General features: G+C 42.9%; 1 protein-coding gene across 5 annotated transcripts in view; it reads right to left on the bottom strand.

Moving 5' to 3' along the window:
- LOC136004466 (cytoplasmic dynein 1 light intermediate chain 2-like) overlaps positions 1-9,682 on the bottom strand; it is a 33,517-nt gene extending 23,835 nt beyond the window's left edge. For all 5 annotated transcript variants that reach the window (XR_010608465.1, XR_010608464.1, XR_010608466.1 and 2 more), the window contains exons 1-4: positions 9,513-9,682; positions 8,673-8,746; positions 8,004-8,120; positions 2,889-3,119 (exon numbers count right to left, since the gene is read on the bottom strand). Coding sequence is in view for 2 of the 5 variants with exons in the window: in XM_065660956.1 (XP_065517028.1) it covers positions 2,889-3,119; positions 8,004-8,120; positions 8,673-8,746; positions 9,513-9,637 (547 nt within the window). In the remaining 3 variants the exon portion in view is untranslated. The remainder of the gene's footprint in view (positions 1-2,888; positions 3,120-8,003; positions 8,121-8,672; positions 8,747-9,512) is intronic.
- Between the last annotated feature and the right edge of the window lie 9,475 nt (positions 9,683-19,157).

Here is a 19,157-nt window from a genome sequence, read left to right as displayed (position 1 = left end):
AAGTTTATTTATAGCTGCAAGAGCTATGCACAAATGCACATTCCTCAACATTATTGGGGAGCTGAAAACAAAAACCAGAAATGTAGTTTAGCAACATAGCTTATACTCAGTGCAATTTGTACCTAGTTTGGGAAGAAAGCATGGTGAAAATGTAAATGGACCCAGAGAACACCAAGCTGAAACATCTACTCTTACAAACTATAACTCAAGTTTCTATTACTCTACATTTCTGTTGCAGGAGTCCAATGCTAGGCATATCAAAATTGCACTGCATAAATACAGACTCAAGCACTCCTAAATATTATCTGAAAAGCCTCAGTTACATTCTGAAAGACTACAGTGGAGTCCAGAGGAAACTAGATGCTTTCTACATTTTCAATGTTTTAATTTTATGGCAACGAGTATTACCTATTGAATATTATCAGATATTAAAGTGCCTAAGAAATGGTATTAACACCAATTTGGAAGCACACTGTGACCCCACACATGCCTTATCAAAACTGGGCTGCAACTTGCAGCATTTATGTCTTTTTTCAGAAAGCCACAGACCAGATCAATCTGCCTACTGGATGTGTCTGCTCCCAGCACAGCACTTCCTGAAGGCCCAGGGCTTTCCATCACATGACAACACCACATGAAGCCTCCTCCTTGCTCAGCCATCAGGAAAGAGACAAGCTGTCCTGGGTTCAGCAGTAGCAGTCATTTTTTCTCCTTTTAGTAGCTGGCGCAGCTCTGTGTATTGACTTTCAGCCTGGGAATAGAGCTGATAACACAAATGTTTTAGTCTGACCAAGGACTTTCTGAGCCTCATGCTCTGCCAGGGACGAGGGGAGGCTGAGAGGAAGCAGAGACAGGACACCTGACCCAAGCTAGCCAAAGAGGGATTCCATACCGCAGCACGTCATGCCCAGGGAGGTAACTGGGAGTTTTCCGGGAAGGGCACGGGCTCTCTTCAGGGGGGTCAAACTCGTTCGACGGTGGTATTGTATTCTTTTCTCTTGTTATTTTCTCTTATCATTATTATCATTGGTGGTAGCAGTAGTGATTTGTGTTATACCTTAGTTACTGGACTGTTCTTATCTCAACCCGTGGGAGTTACATTCTCTTGATTCTCCTCCCCATCCCCCCAGGAGTGGCGGGGGGGGGGGGGGGGGGGGAAGGAAAGAAAGAGGGAGAAAAGGGGGGGAGTGAGTGGATGAGCTGTGTGGCTCGGTTTGAACCACGACAGTTCTTTTTGGTGCCCAACGTGGGGCACGAGGGATTGAAATAACAACAGATCTGACCAGAGTGTGTCTAATTGTATTTGTGGTAAGTATTCATTGTTTTAGATTAATAGTCACTCGTCACAATGCTGATTTATTGACTCTCAAAGTTGTTCCTCTTGATCTCACAGTCTCAGTATATCGTACCTTACTTAGAGCCAGTATTTGCTGTGGTAGTGTTTTTCAAGTGTGGGGCTTGGGCTAAGGTTCTTGTCTCATTGTACTTTATGGTAATGACTTGTATTACAATAGAATCATTGATCATGAAACTGATCTGGATTCTGTTCCCAGTGTGGTCACCACCTTTATACTTTGGGAGGTATATAATAAAAGTGCTTAGCAATTACACATCTTTTTTCTCCTTCTCGGGTGGTCAACCAGTGAAGAAGACATTCCTTCCCCCCCCTGCTCCCGGAGAGATGGGGAGGAGAATTGAGAGAATGTAACTCCCATGGGTTAAATCTCTCACACAAAAGGAGAATGGAAAAAAAAAAAAAAAAAAAAAAAAGATGCTTTTTCCTCTTAAAATTGTCAGGTTTTACCTTTTTATCTAACCTGGTGATCAAACCCAGATGGCTTCAGTCATTAAGATTAAACTCTAGCTAGCATGCTGTAGGGGACATAGCAAGCCTTTCAGGAAAGTAATTTAACATTCAGAGAATATCAGCTACACAAATACATCTGAATGCTCACAGACCAAACAGATTACACTGCTCCCTAAAGTGAATCTAAGAAAGCTACTAGACAGTATTTGCAAGGTTGTAACACTCCAGTACAGCCAGCCACCAGCCCTGATCAAAAACAGCAACCAGCAAGGATCAGACTGAATCTATACTTCAGCTGAAGAGGAATCCACATGGCTAAGGTCTTTTCCACCAAAGGACTTTAGTTTCATATTGAATTACTTCAAAATAAACAGAAAAAACACTCTCAAGAAATATTCAAAACTATTTTAGGAAAGAGAGGAAGCAGCAGGAAATAAAAATACTGCAGTGACAACTGCTGGCCAATGCCAGATCCTTTCCTGCCACAAATATGCCAGGAAAGATTTATACAACATTCATAAAGTCACAGGGTAGGAGAGGCTGTAGTGAGAGACAATTAGATGTATCAGGATCACAGTCTGAGCCTTGTGAAAAACAAAGGCAGAGATACCTACTGGAAAACACACACGGTATGGGAATGGGACCTGGCTTAGATACAAAAAAGATAGCTCACTTCGCTACTGAAATTTGTCACTATTTTTAAAAGCATGATTCTGTATGGAGGTTGTCATTTTGGGTTTGTTTTTTTAATTGGCCTTTATAAAAAACCAATTATCAAAATCTCATTACTGCAAGAGATTTAGACTATTAATTCACCTGATGTTTTGTTAGCACCATGAAACTAGAAGAGTTGTTTTAAAGCTTAATAGAATCTACCCGAATTAGAGTTATAATCACAACTTCAAAGTAATTCTTATCCAACCCATTCTCAAAACACTAATCTGAAGAAATTTATCAGTACAAAAGAAAGTTGTAAGAGCTAGTTAAAAATAACAAAACAAAACAACCCACAACAACAACAAAAACAAACCAAAAAACAACAACAAACAAAAAAACAATGTATGGATGCACAAAGACTTACACTTCCGTTCCATGTCTCTTATCTCTTCTGGAGGAATTTTCATCTTATCAATATGTTCTTGCAAAACACTGGCCCATTTCTGTAAAGACTCCATAACAGTCCAAGGTCTTGACATATCTGCAACAAAGACTACAGTGGTGTCTTGCAGGGATTCTGCAGAAACTGCAAACTTCAATAGTCCTTTATGGTATAAGTCTCCATCTAGAATCCAAACATTACAGCGAGTATGATCTGAAAGAGAAAGGTACAGATGTAATTCAAGATGCCAACTTTTTGCTTTGCTAGTCTGTAAGTGAACGGAGGAGTACATTAGTATTAAAAGGAAGGCGAAAACCCAGCTACCAGCAGATCTTGCCTGTTTATTAAGACAAGTGCATGTGTAAATGCCCACATTTTTCAGTAGATGCTTTTGTTTAACAGAATTTTTTTCTTGGTTCAGAATCTTTTTGTTAGGGGAAAAAAAAAATAAAATATATCTGTTCTTTAGCTTTTACTAAGGACAGCTAGCACGACAGCTTTTAGACACTGCACAGCATTCCTGAATTTGAAAGATGTATTCTGGTTTCACCTGTAATATACATGTGTCATATGTAACTCCAAGTTCCAAAGGTGTGGTTATAGCTGAGTCCAGCAGGGAAACCTTAGATGTCCCTCAGACACATAAGCTGGTTTAACATACTAAAGACATCTCACAACAGAAATAAGCTGCAAACAAGACACAAGCAATAAGCAGCTTAGGCTTCTAGCACTGACCAAACCTTAAAGTTATGCTACCTGCTCTTAATTCACATTAGCTTCTACTTGCAGGCTCCTTATAGAATGAGTACTGGACAAACCATTTGGAATTTTAGTTTTTCTGTTTCTCCCCCCTCCCAGCATTTTGGTAGCAACTGGACATTTATTTGCAGAAATGCAAGGCAGGAGGTGGGAAAAATCAGCTGGAACAGACAGCTGACATAAAAATTTTACCCCAAACCTGAACTTTGGCAAGAATAGAAGAAACTGAAAATGGAAGATCAATTAGGAATGATGTATCAGGTCCTCTGAACAACCAATTCTGCCCAAACGAATAAAATAAAGAAATTACATTATCCTCAGAACTTCCTCCTTAAAACAAACAACTCGACTTTTCCTAGTACTTCTTCCAAAGTATTCCTTATTCTACTACAGCTGTCCAGAGGGAACAGTGGGTCTCCGTAGGTATTAAATACAAGATACGTGAATTCTGATATGTGAATTCTGCAAACCAATCACTGCAGAGCATAGATTTTCAAACCAGCTACTGAGCTTCATCATTACTCTGCCTCACTATATTTCTCTGCCCTGTGCTCCAGATCTTAAAAATACAGTACTAGTTGTTGACAATTTGGCAAGGACTTGATGTCAAAATTCAACTTTGTCAGCACCACATCAAGCACCTAGTTAGTCATATGATGTAAACAGTAACTGAACCTTTCACAGTGGCTATGACTGGAGACACCAAAACAGAAGCAGGTGCTACCTATTAAAGACTATTTCAATAGCTGCTAAAACAACATTTCTAAACGCTGTCAATATTTCATTACCCCTTTAGCCATGAAAGATTTCCAGCTTTGATGAATTTTACTGCAGAAGGTTGATTCTGTGAACTGCAACAACTCCTGCATTTATTCAAAAGGTATCAGTGGTAATTAGACAACCCTTGTCTAAGCTGTGCAGAGAAGCACAACAGGGAAAAATAATTTCCAAGAAAACTACTTTAAAGATGTTGACAAAAAGACAATTTTCCCATTAGAAACCAGTGTACCAGCAGCACTTAGCTCAATCTGGAACAACCAGTTCAACTGTAATATGCATATGACATGACTGAGGCCAGTCCAAACCTGAGGCAAAAAAACAAGACTACTTGATTTTGTTACAAATAAGAACACAACAGAATGGCTCTACTTCACTGGCACATTTGGCACAGTCAGGACAGCTGTATTGCATCTGTAATCTGAGGCAGTTCAACCCAAAGTTCTCTGCCGTGGTTAGAATTACCAGCTAACCCACATAGTAATGCTGCAAAACCAGTCAATGTTTGTCTCACTGTCCTGCTGTACATCCTCACTTTAACTACTCTGCATGAGACTATAAAAGCTACTCTAGAAACACATATCCTTTAAGAAAATTATGCAGAGCCTCTCTTCTACCTCCTACAAATTAAGATTCTCAGCTCTCAAAAGCAGACTTACCAGCATACATACAAAACATCTGCTCATCACAAAGATGAAAAATTAAAACTAGCCACACTTGCTGAGCAAATCCACTAACAGGACTTTTGGGCCTGAGCTGCACAGTTGTTTAACATTCCCAGTTTACTGTGTTTTCCTCTAGATGAACTATGGTGTCATGTAAGCAGAGGAAGCCATATGCTCCAAGGTTATCGTGCCAGGGGCTAATGATCTAGGAGAATCATCACTCGGAACTGCTTCTCAGGCATCCCCAAACCTCAACTTGAACAAATGTCTCACCCTAAGCAGAATTTAGGATAGTATCCTAAGGAGATTTTTCAGGTAGAGATTCAGTAGTGGAGTTATTCTAAGTTATCCTGAGACCTAAGGAACTACTGCACATTACACTGAACAAACATCTAACATAACTGAACCAGCTAGTTACCAAAACAGTGGTGATGTATATCTTGCCATCCAAGCTAGGTATCAGCCACTGTCAAGAAACAAGCAGATAACAGAGAAAGCTAAAACGTCAGTGTGCACGTGTATTAGCCACAGGGGTCCTTCATAAAAGAGGTGCTTTCCTTGCATTTAAGTTTCCTAAAAACAAAACAAAGAAAAGAAACAAATAATAACAAAAAAAGCAACACAAAAATAAACAAAAAAAAAACCCACAAAAAAAACCACACCAACACAAACCAAGCAAAACCGAAACAAAACATAACCACTAATCTAATTGTTAGGGGAAAAGACAAAAGTAACTATAAACCAAGATACACACCTAGCAATCTAGAATAATTCTACTTAAAATGTAGGATGAGCCAGATTCAATTATCTTTTGAAGAGGAAGCAGGGGGAGGATAAGAAGCAATACAGAAGATTTTCCTCAACATTACCAAAGGGAGGTGGGAGGTAGATAATGACTCAGCACTATGAACAAAACATTTCTCCTGGACAGAATAAACCCTTCTGAAATGAACAAGAAAAAGGCAAAGAGAACAAAGAAATCTTCTAGCTCCTGGGAAAGAAGCTGGAAATATCTAACCCCACTAAAGAGTTTCAGTTATCAGTGTAAATTTGACACCCCTGGAAATCCTTTGGTTTGCTGGTCTTGAACAGGTTGGAGTATAATGAGAAGCAGATATTCTCAAAAATGAACATGTGATAGTAAGCTCCTGAATGCCTATCCTGAGTTTCTTTATGGCTTCCAAAAATTGTGGGTCAGTTCTACAGGTTTTGTTTCCAAACATGTATCTGAACAAAGAGTTTAAAGAAACAAACCCAAACCTGTCCCAGAGAAGGAAGAGTGCTGTCTTTGCCTGCTGGGAGGTCCTGACCCACCTTGCTATTTATTTTGTTTGCTGATGACAAGAATGAAACAGAAATGAATGTATTATTAGATCCTAACACATCCATTAAAGGGATGCATGAAAACCTGAATTCTCCATCTGAGTCTGGTAGTCAAAAATGTCTTTTTTTTTTTTTTTTTATTCCACTGCTAGTGCTGCCTGAGTTCTTATAACAGGCTTCAAACACTCATCACCTCCAGATACTCAGGAATAGCCCCAAATTGTTTCCAAAGAAGGGACATACTTGAGGTTTGACTGCACCAGGAAAAATAGCATACCAAACATTTTTCTGTTTATAATACCATCTCCTTTGATGTTTCAAGAAGCCTGATGTCACAGGCTGCCTTAACACTTCTAATCATAGTGTGTTTTTCCCCTGAAGTATTTCGCAGTATTAAAGAAGCTTGTGCATGGTGAGAAAGTACTTACGCCAAGAACCTCAAGAAGCCAAGAATGGCTCAGCACTTAAAGTTACAGCACAAGATATTTTTAGGAACTGCAAGATTAGGTGGTCACTGAAGACACAGGCAATGTACTCATCCTTTCATTGTGCCTAACTTAGTATCCAAAGGCAGTTTACTACCATGTGAGCACAGGACCAATCTCCATAACAACCAATCACATATGGTACTTAATCACTCCTGCAAGCCTTCAGTATATTTCCATTTCTAGAATACCACTATAGGATCTTCCTAGTTGATGTGTTTTCAGGAACATGGATGAACTGCCATCATTGCTTCCCTCTTCTGAACTGAAAACTCAGAGGGAAGTCATAAACAAGACTGTCATTCCCCGTTTTTAAAGATGGAAGCTAGCACAAAATTGGTCCCAGCCATTTGCCCAAAATGAGACAAGCAGAGGCAGATTTATGAGCAAGGAACTCGCTCCCCCCATCTCTTCCTGTCCCTAACCCTCCTAACAATAAAGGTATTCTGATCATCAGACCTACTTTTAAACAGTCTCTTGTTGTCATCCCTCTCCCATATAGTAGAGAAGAACAATCATCAACAGCAACAAGCACAAAAGCAGGGGGCAAAGGCAAAAAGACATGCTTCAATTTGAGAAAAGGAAATACTAATTTTGACTTTAAGTACTGTTCTTCACTCATTCAACTCTAACAAAACATCTCAGTTATAGTTAACCAAAATTCTGCTCACAGCCCCCACAAGGAAACAAAACTCCATGCCCAGAAATTCATAATGAAAATTAAATTCGTATGGATGTATCACTTACTTCATAGTTATCAAGTAGCCATACCAAATGACAATATATCTGCTAGTAAGTCAACATCAGCAAACGTATCTACCCTAAAAGTAAATGGATCCTGAGAGCTGCTCAAGTGTACTTTTCCCTCATACACAGGTCAAGCTGTAAGAAGGGCAAGAGGAGAATGTACACTGAAGACAAAACGCATTTCACTTTTAAGAAAGTGATACAGCTTCTAAAAGATACAGAACAATGCTGGAACCAGCTACTTGGGTGCAACCCAAAATACACTAATGAAAACATAGTTATTAAAAAAGCATATCAGTTACATAATTACAGTAAAGAGATTGCATATAGAAAGAACTTACCATCTCTGTCTTCATCATGAATATTTAGATACAAGTATTCCAGCCCTCTTCCTTTCTTGCCATGCTCTGCTCCCTGTATTTTGGTCATAAGTGTGGTTTTACCTGAGCCATCATCACCTTCCAGTAAGTTTTTAGAGAGGAAAAAAAAAATTTTTTTTCAAATCATTAAGTAACCAGAAGTATCCTTGTACATTTTCAGACCATACTTGTTATTTTCTTTCAAGTACTCCAGCTGAATCCAATAGCTTATACCACAACAATAAGAATGAAGCACTCAATTATTCTCTATTATCACAGAATGGTCTGGCCTTGAACACTGTCAGGGATAGGGCAGCCACAGCTTTTCTAGGCAACCTGTGCCAGTGGTGCCTCACCATCCTCACAGGGAAGAGCTTCTTCCTAATATCTAATCTAAACCTACCCTCTGTCAGTTCAAAGCCATTATTACGTATATTTAAACAAATGGAATGCAAACTGAATGTTATAAATGTCACAGTGCAAACCAAAAAGAAAGTAGATCTATCAGTCTGAAAACAATAATAGCATAGATCGTATTGGATAACCTAATTTTAACAAACTGAGATGTCAGTTTGTTCATATCGCTACTTTAAACACCTTTGTTTCTACAAAAAAAAAACAATCCCCAACCTGCTCACATGTGTTACTTACCAAAAACGAGAATATTCTTGCCTGATGGCAACTTAGATCTTGACCGGGTAGAAACTTCTCTCAGTATTGAAGACCTAGAAAAAGAGCATCACTGTTGTTAGGCTGATGCATACACATGCACAAACAAACAAAACCCACACAATTACCCATTTGACAGCACTGATGAACTTATCAGATCCACACAGACCAATCCAATTACATTCAAACTATTTACAAATTGGAAATGATGTTACAGTTTGAGATTTAAATTCATTTTAAAAGACCAAAAATAAGCCACCTTTTTAAAAGAAAGCTTTTAGTTTCTAAAATGCATGCAGTAACGTTTTTCTCTGGTTTTAAAAGGCCACATTACTGCAAAACATTTCTTTCCAACTGATAACTAACTCCTCCCACAATTCATTACTGTATTTTACACACAGCTTTTTCTGCCATTATTAGTGTTTTCAAAAGTGTTACTCAAGAGACAAGCGACAGGAACACGAGAGAGCGAGTCTTGTGGAGCCTATCCCGCAGATCCACACCTCAGGCACTCCGCACGCGTGCCCTCCCCATCCTGGCAGCGATGATGCCTTATTCCCGCGGGTGTGGGGTTCCCTCCAGAACCGGAAAGGGCAGCATTCCGAGCCGGCCCTGGCGCCTGAGCCGGCCTCCGCCGTGAGCAAGGCCTGTCAGCAGAGCCCAAGCGCGGCCCGCAGCCGGCGCCCACAGACCCCTACCCAGTCGGGCGGGGCGAGGGCTGAGGCAGCCCAGAGAGACCCCGCCGTGACGCCCGAGAGCAGCCGCTCAGCTCCACCGCCGGGGTGACGACGGACCCGGATACCTCCCCCCACGGGTATTCACCAGAGGTCCTGCTCCTCCTGCTCCTCGCTGAGGAGCTCAGCACCGCCAAGCCCATCCGGACCCACCAACTTCTTCTCCACGAGCACTGGCACCATCTTGCCAACTGCAGCCACAAAGAGTGACATCACACAGACCCGCAAGGACCCAGCTCCTCCCTGTCCCACCCTCCAGCAACGGCGCACCGCGCAAACCTGTCGTCACTTCCAACCACCAGCGACTAAACTGATTTCCGATCAGGCAGAGCACAGGCAGCCTTAGTAGCGCGATGGGCTGTGCCTGCAGCGACGGGGAAGGGGTGGGGCCAACCACCGCTGGCAGCGCACGCTGCGGCCGGGGAGGAACGCGCTCCACTGCTCCCTGCAGCCTGTTGTATTGGGTCGCTCAGGCCGCCTAAAAATGACATTAATTATTCTTATTCAATTATATTTTCATGATGCCCGTTATGTGTGGATTTCAAAGCATTTCATGCAAGAAAAAGAGAAAAATATTAACTTGCACAAATACATACAACAGGTTTTTTGCTCACTTTAGACTATGACTCTTCCCTTCTGGATTACACAATAATTTTTTTAACGATGCTGTTTTCAGCAACTTGCATGACGAGACTAGCTGAAACACCAGAAAAGGTGCCGGGTCCTGCATTTGGGCCACAACAACCCCATGCAACACTACAGGCTTGGGGAAGAGAGGCTGGAAAGCTGCTTGGTAGAAAAGGATCTAGAGGTGCTGACTGGCAGCTGGCTGAACATGAGCAAGCTTGTGCCCAGGTAGCCAAGAAGGCCAATGGCATCCTGGCCTGTATCAGATATAGCGCAGCCAGCAGGTCTAGGGAAGTGATCTTTCCCCTGTACTTTGCACAAGTGAGGCTACACCTCAAATCCTGTGTTCAGTTCTGGGCCTCTGTCCTGGGTTCAGAAGTAGCAGTCATTTTTTCTCCTTCTTAGTAGCTGGTGCAGTGCTGTGATTTTGACTTTCAGCCTGGGAACAACGCTGATAACACCCATGTTTTTAGTTGTTGCTAAGTTTACTCTGACCAAGGACTTTGTGAGTCTCATGCTCTGCCAGGGAGGAGGGGAAGTCGGGAGGAAGCAGAGACAGGACACCTGACCCAGACTAGCCAAAGGGGTATTCCATACCACAGCACGTCATACCCAGTATATAAACTGGGGGCAGTGACTCGGGGGGGGGGTGTCATGGTTTAAGCCCAGCCAGTAACTCAGAACCACACAGCCGCTCGCTCACTCCCCTGCCTTCCTCGCCCCACTCCTGAAGGAGAATCAAAAGAATGTAACTCCCATGGGTTGAGATAAGAACAGACCAGTAACTAAGGTATAACACAAAACCACTACTGCTACCATCAATAATAATAATGATAAGGGAAATAACAAGGGAAGAGAATACAACCGCGCACCACCTGCCGGCCGATACCCAGCCTGACCCAAGCAGCGATCTAGCCCTTCCAGGGTGTGGCATTTCACAACACGAACTCAAGTTAATGCAGAGATTCAAATCCTCGTTTATTACAACCAAGCCTTTTTTATCCCCTTGTTCGGTACTTTCCCAACCTGCACATACATACAACATTCAATCTCATTGGCCCCTGTAAAACTCTCCAGGTAAATAGTCTAATCACAGTGCTACAGACCCTCTCACAACCCCCACATCCTCTGGCCTTCAATGCCCCAGCTCATTGCCCCAGGGCTTGTCAAAGCACCAAGGCCTCAGAGCTCATTCCCAATCTGTTCTTCATGCAAATCTTATCGCCTTCACTCCCCACACCGGGGCATTTTACTAATATGTCCTTCCTGTCCACAGTTAAAACATTTTTGCTAATGCATATTAAGTTTTGATAATGCAGCAGCCAATACAGAAGCCTTAAGAGCCTCCATACCGATATCCTGACATGTTTTAATAAACTCAGCAATGTCTGTAAAACTTTTCCTTGCCTGGGGCTAAAGCAGCTTTGCAATCTCTATTTGCATTTTCATATGCTACCTGAAGTAAAAGTGCATGAGCAGCCTCAGGATTGTCAGTCTGTCTTTGTATAGCATTGTCTAATCTGTCTATAAAAGATCACAGAATCACAGAATCCCAAGGGTTGGAAGGGACCTAAAAAGATCATCTAGTCCAACCCCCCTGCAAGACCAGGGTAACCTATAGTACATCACACAGGAACTTGTCCAGGCGGGCCTTGAATATCTCCAGTGTAGGAGACTCCACAACCCCCCTGGGCAACCTGTTCCATACATAGGGTTCCTGAGATCCTTGGCGAACAGTTGTGAAAGAAGTAGTTTTCTTTCCTGATTCAGGTACTCGCCTCCAGGCTTGTACAGCCATACGGGCGGCTTGCTGGAATACCAGAGGGTTTAAATTAATTTGATCATGAGGTTGCAACCATCACCCAGAGCCTGTTAACATATCAGCATCTGTTGGTATTCCTCTTTGAACGTTATCTAATACCTGTAAAGCTGCTAAGTTATTATATTCCAGTCTCCACACCGAGTATTGAGCAGGTGTCAAAATCATTCGCATTAAAGTGTTCCAATCCCATGGCACCATACATCCTGAACTAGCCATCATTTCTAGAAGACCTAATGTATAAGGACTTTGAATTCCTTTTTCCATCACTGATATTTTTCAGTTCCTTAAATACTGAGTACGGAATATTTTCATGTACCGGTTGTTGTTGTCCCTGCTGTCCCTGTTGTCCCTGCTGTCCCTGCTGCCCATCTGTTCTATAAAATACAGGAAAAGCGAAAGCCATGTCTCCAGTAAAATCACCATTCTCTATCGCTTTCCCCATACATTTTTGTATAAATGTTTTAGTAGCCTTCTGGTTAACTAATGGCTGGTCAAATGGTTCTTTATCAAGATCAGCCAAGGGACATGTGGTAGGTTGAGGAGCATGAGGAATATTCAGTGTCAGTGTCTTTAATGGTGTCAAAGGTGGGTATGAATTTTGCTTCTTTTCTGAATCTACAAACCCAGAATCAAAAGGATCATCAGGCTTCTCAGAAAAGATATTTTCATCATTCTGTCCTTGCTCTTTCAAATTGTTAGTATTTTGATCATTTGTTTTATCACATTTCTGAATTATATTCTCAGCAGGTTGTAAATTAGATAACCCAGAAAAGACAAAACACCATGTCACTATTAAATCATCAGGAACCTCCATACCAAGGCGATTTTGAGTCTGTAAATGTTCTCCCACTCTCTCCCATATCCGAGTATGAAATGACCCTGTTGCTGGAAACCAGTTGCAATTTGTTTTTACCCATGACAAAAGATTCATTACTTGCTTCTCAGACAAATGATATCCAGAGGATTTTAGAATTTGCTTTAAAACTTTCAAATAATTTCTGTTCGGCCTATTCTATTTGTCCCATTTTTCTAACGCAATCCTGTAATTCCCCATTCAACAGGTATTACTGACCTTTAACAGGCAAATGTCGGTATCAGAAATTCCCTGTCGGATCACACAGGCACCGCAATGTTGAGCAATTTACTTACCACACACACAGCACCATTTGCAGTGTCTAACAAAAGAGGCTAAACACACACACACATACACACACATACACACACACAAACACACTGCTTTCACAACTAGTTCCACTTCATTCACGCAAGCATGGTAATATATAGCATACAGATACAGGTCTGAGCCGTGAAGCCAAACAGCAACTACATCATTCCCAGTGACTGTTTTCAGTCACTATAAATTCCATTCTATAAACAATCACTCCCTAGGCTGCTTCCTGGCCCGACCTTGCACCCAAACACTCCCTAACTTACTCAAGACCCAGGTGCACTATCAGCAATTACTCTTCTTTAATTATCCACATAGCAGGAACAGGACAGCTTGCAGTTCCCACATTCAGGTTCCTTAGATGATCTTGAACCTGATCCTCCCCTACAGTGGGCCTAAGTTCTTCATTCTCACAGTCCCTGCATCTGCCTCCCAAGACTTGGGCAGTGTGGTCAGAGAACTTGCAGGTGAACAGTGAGGCAAAGAAGTCTTTAAGAACCTCAGCCTTCTCCAAATCCAAGGTAGCCAGTTTTCCCAATAGCTTCCGGAGAGGGCCCATGTTTTCCCTAGTCTGTCTTTTGTTTGCTACATACCTATAGAAGCCCTTTCTGTTTTCTTTCACATCCCTTGCCAGACTCAATTCCACATTATATAAGCTTCTTTTTTCCCTCTAAGTTTTCTCCTTATCCATCCATGGAGGCCTCCTGGCCTTCCTGCCCCATTTTCTTCTAGTTGGCAGGTAACACTCCTGAGCTTTAAGCAGGTGATCCTTGAATATCAAACAGCAGTCCTGAGCACCCGCTGCCTTCTAGGGCTTTATCCCATGGAACCTTACTAAGCAGGGTCCTGAAGAGGACTCTTGCTTTGCTCAAGAGGACTCTTGAGCAAACTCTTGCCCTGTCACTTGTTATGTGGAAGAAGAGACCGACCCCCACCTCAATGCAACCTCCTTTCAGGTACTTGTAGAGAGCAATAAGGTTCTCCCTATGCCTTCTCCAGACTAAACAGCCCCAGTTCCCTCAGCCATTCCTCGTAAGACTTGTGCTACAGATCCTTCACCAGCTTCATTTCCCTACTCTGGACCCGCTCCAGCACCTCAATGTCTTTCTTGTAGTGAGGGGCTGTCATGGTTTAACCCCAGCCTGTAACTCAGAACCACACAGCCACTTGCTCACTCCCCCCTTCACTTCCTCCCACCGCTCCTGCAAGGATGGGAAGGAGAATCGAAAGAATGTAACTCCCATGGGTTGAGATAAGAACAGTCCAGTAACTAAGGTATAACACAAATCACTACTGCTACCACCAAGAATAATAATGACAAGGGAAATAACAAGGGAAGAGAATACAATCGCTCACCACATGCCAACTGATACCCAGTCATCCAAGCAGCGATCTAGCCCTTCCGGGTAACTGCCCCCAGTTTATATACTGGGCATGACATGCTGTGGTATGGAATACCCCTTTGGCTAGTCTGGGTCAGGTTTCCTGTGTCTGCTTCCTCCCAAGTTCCCCTCCTCCCTGGCAGAGCATTAGACTCAGAAAGTCCTTGGTCAGAGTAAACATTACTGCGCAACAACTAAAAACATTGGTGTTATCAGCGCTGTTCCCAGGCTGAAAGTCAACACAGTACTGCTCCAGCTACTAAGAAGGAAAAAAAATGACTGCTACTGCTGAACCCAGGACAGTATCCACCCCTTATTCCATACCATTCACGTCATACTCAGATCCCACATTTTTCAATATACCATGTGACTCTTGTCTCATATATATATATATATACGCACACACACACAAACATTTTGACTTTCAGCCTGGGAACAATGCTGATAACACCCATGTTTTTAGTTGTTGCTAAGTTTACTCTGACCAAGGACTTTGTGAGTCTCATGCTCTGCCAGGGAGGAGGGGAAGTCGGGAGGAAGCAGAGACAGGACACTCAACTCAAACTGAGCAAAGAGGTATTCCATACCAAAGCACGTCATGCCCAGTATATAAACTCTGGGCAGTTACCCAGAAGGGCTAGATCACTGTTTGGATGACCAATCTGGTGGCTTTTGATAAATGTGTACCCCAGTGTTTGAAAGCCCCACCACCCATTGCTCTCAGTGTAGTTTTTAACAGCCCATTGTGCCATTCGATTTTCCCAGAGGCTGGTGCATGGTAGGGGATGTGATATACCCACTCAATGCAATGCTCTTGGGCCCAAGTGTCTATAAGATTGTTCCGGAAATGAGTCCCATTGTCTGATTCAGTTCTCTCTGGGGTGCTATATCGCCACAAAATCTGTTTCTCAAGGCCCAGTGTTCCGGGCAGTGGCGTGGGGCACAATGAATGTTTTATAGCCATCCGGTAGTTGCTTCCACCATGGTAAGCCATAGCGCTTGCCTTGGCGGGTTGGTAGGAGTGTGATATATCCAATCTGCCAGGCCTCCTCATGTTTGTACTTCAGCCATCGTCCTCCATACCAAAGAGGCTTTAACTGTTTGGCTTGCTTAATTGCAGCACAGGGTTCAGAGTCGTGAATAACCTGGGCAATAGTGTCCATTGTTAAGTCCACCCCTCGATCACAAGCCCATCTATATGTTGCATCTCTGCCCTGATGGCCTGAAGTGTCATGGGCCCACTGGGCCAATAATAATTCACCTTTCTGTTGCCAATCTAAGTCCATCTGAGCCACTTCAATCTTAGCAGCTTTATCAACCTGTTGGTTGTTCTGCCGTACCTCAGTGGCCCAAGTCTTGGGTACAACATCATCTATATAGTATGGGAGGCATGTAATGGGAATTTTTAACAATTACACATCTTTCTTTTCCCTTCCCTCTGTGGGTATACTTATGGAGGAGATATTCCCTCATACCCTCCGCTCCCCTACCAGGCTACTTACAATAGGAGTAGATTCTGGAGAATTTAAAGATCTTGAATATCCTTTCAGTGCCCTTGAAAGCATCCTGCTCCTTTTGCTGAGAACCAGCTTGTTGCTGCATATGCTCTCTATTTTTTACCTACAGCGTGACCACCCTGTGAACGCCTGGTCTTGTCCAAACACGGAATCTAAGCAGGGTCTGGCTCAGGTCTTATCTAAGGTTAAATGACTATTTAAGAATACTACCAAGAGATCTTCCCTGAGACTGGACAATCATGAGTGGCAGGGTTTGTGGGATTGTATGCGCAAATCCCCAGGCCAGTGGGCCCCTACAGCGGTTTGGGTCGTCACTCCTGAACAAGTGCAAAATCTGGGAAAACTAGCAGAACACTTAGACGAGGTGTGCTGGTGTCCTGGCAATACCAGACAGAGACAATTTGCTGTCAAATGCTGGGGCTTGGCCTATGCCTACAGAGCGTCTTTAGAAAAAGATGCCTCTGGATCTGATGGCAAACCAACAAACAATGCAGTTACCCCAACCCCAGAGACAAGCACGGCAGCTACTCAAACCCCGACAGCAACAGACAACAGCAAGGACCAATCCATGCCAATATCAGTTGCTCCTATAAGCAAGGGGAAAAGCCAAAGATAGCCACAAAGAGTAACCCATTCAGTGAAGAAAGATAAGGATACAATGCGCGTACTAGAGGGGACACCATCTTAAAGACAATTATTAATACAGGAATAAGAGGAAGAGGAACAGGAAGAGGTAACTTCTCCATCCAGGACCTCTACTGAGCTGCAGAATATGCAAAAGGATTTCAGCCATCTTCCAGGGGACCACATTGTCACCTGGTTGCTCCAAAGCTGGGACAATGAGGCCGATGGTCATGAACTAGAAGGTAGGGAAGCCAAGCAACTGGGATCACATGCTAGGCAAGGGGGAATTGACAAAGCGACTGCAAAAGAGAAATGAGCCCTCAGCCTTTGGAGACTGCTTTTGGCAGCTGTGAAGGAAAGTTTTCCCTACAAAGGACAATGTTATGTTGTTCAACCAAGTTCGGCCAACTGGACAACGATAGAGAAAGGCATCCAGTCCTTGAGGGAATCAGCCATTATAGATGATAATCTATCATAGGCCAGATGCTGGGAGTGCATCCATAGATCCAGATGAAGTTGAATGTACATAACCCATATGGCAGATAAATGGAGTGTGCCATCATCTTATGCCCACTCATTGGCATCAATGACCTGGAGCGAGGCAGCACCACCAACAGTGGATGAAGTGACTTGTCAACTCTGAGAGTTCAAAGACAATCTCACCACTTCCATCATTTCAGGTGTGGAAAAGCTCCTGACCCAGGAGTTGAAACAACTGAGAGTCCATCTATCCAATCTATCCAGCTCCCCACGTGTACCAACCCACATCTCAGCTATTAACAAAAGGCATCCTACTGCTTGAGAGAGAAGATATAGGAGGTATACACCACGGGCCACCCTATGGTTTTACCTACGGGATCACGGAGAAGACATGAGAAAGTGGGATGGAAAACCTGGAGGAATGGGTGCGTGAATTGAAGAGGAAAACAATGGTCAAGAATGATCCTCCCAAGAATGTTGCTGCTCCAGTCTTTGGTGAGCAGCTTCCAGATGGAGTGGAAGAACTGACTTTACTCCAACTCCTGTGATAAGGAATACTAATCCCTTTCCACCAGACCAAAGTGGAGAATCTTATGATCGCTATTAGAGGGGTCCTGACTCCAGCCAGGGTGGAGGAGAGGGACAAACGGGTTTACTGGAATCTGTAGATCAGATGGCCTGGCACATCAGTCCCACAGGAGTACAAGGCCCTAGTAGACACTGGTGCACAGTGTACTGAGACAAGGGGAGCACAAAATCACAAAATGAAATATATAAACCTTTAGAATCAGTTTTAAGTAATGTTAAGTTTGATGGCTTTGTAACAGTAGCAATGGAAAATTACTGAGGTGCATGATGCACAGAAAAAAAACCAGAGTACAGCTAGAGAACATACTGAGAATTCTTGTATAAGATAAACCATTGTAGTTGACACAGTTTTAGGCCCTTATGACCTTAGTACAAAATGAGTGTAAGAAAAACAGGATAGAAGAAAAGGAGGTAAGGTTAAGGAGTATCTGGGAATGGCAGGTGTCCAGGATGGGCTGCAGTTAAACTACCTGATAAATAGAAGGACAGGATGATTGCTATGTCTGTAGTGTTAATGAGCCAATTAAGCTGGTATAAACATCTACCTGTGCTTCAAAGGCTGCCAGAAATTATGAAGATTGTTGGAAGAAGTAAATGACCCTCAGAGACCACCACATGCGGGAAACTCTCTGGAAAATGGTGTAATCCATATGTAGCCTCATGAATATGTATGTATGCCCAATGGCTATATAAGGACGGCTTGTGTAGCAATACCCGGACACACATTAGGAGGAGCTATCCCCCGTGTCTCCCGGCACCACAATGAAAAATACCTGCTTGTCAACTTGAAAACTTTGTTGGCAAGTTTGTCCCTGGAGTTTTCTCCAAATCAATTTGGCACCCCGGATGTGACCTACTCTGCTCAGCTGCAGGACCCACTGAGGACAGGGCTCCCTAGGGCCCTCGGGAATTTTTCCTGGAGGGACCCCTCGACTCATTCAGATCACTGCGGGAGCAGACAAGTACCATCTTCATAAAAGGTATTTTTTTCTTTTGTACAGTCTGTAAAGTGCAGGGGGCATCTTACATAAAGACTAAATTGGGTTGGTAAGCCTACGCAAGGTTTAGAAGCCTTTCATAAATTGAGATAGGAAATCTCGTAGATAAAGGCATATACCCGGCTGCTAGGGTCCGTTTGGTATACACGCACAAGAAGCAGGGGCCTTCTTGTGGTTTGGGTACTACAAGATGCATGGGGCATCTTGTGGAAACAGTTTTGGATCTTATTGGCATTTGACTTATTTTGTGGATTGTTATAGTAATGATTTTGGTCTTGTGATTTTGGTATTGGTGACAGGATGTTATAACTGTGTTATTAATTGTTGTTTGTTTGATTGAATTTTAATCTCTGTCTCAAGTGTTGTAACTGTGGAGTGTGTCTGTGGGATCCAGTGTGTGTGTGAATGTGAGACTGATAATGGAAAATCAGCAGAGTAGAGAGATTTTTAAAAAGTCCTTTAGGGTGCATTTTGGCACATTGTAAAGAACTGGGAGGGTCTCCTGGGGGCTCTGTAAACAAGAAAAT

This window comes from Lathamus discolor, chromosome W (genome assembly GCF_037157495.1).
Source record: "Lathamus discolor isolate bLatDis1 chromosome W, bLatDis1.hap1, whole genome shotgun sequence".
Lineage (NCBI taxonomy): Eukaryota > Metazoa > Chordata > Aves > Psittaciformes > Psittacidae > Lathamus > Lathamus discolor.
The sequence above is the reverse complement of the archived record's forward strand: the minus strand, read 5'-3'. Positions and strand labels throughout refer to the sequence as shown.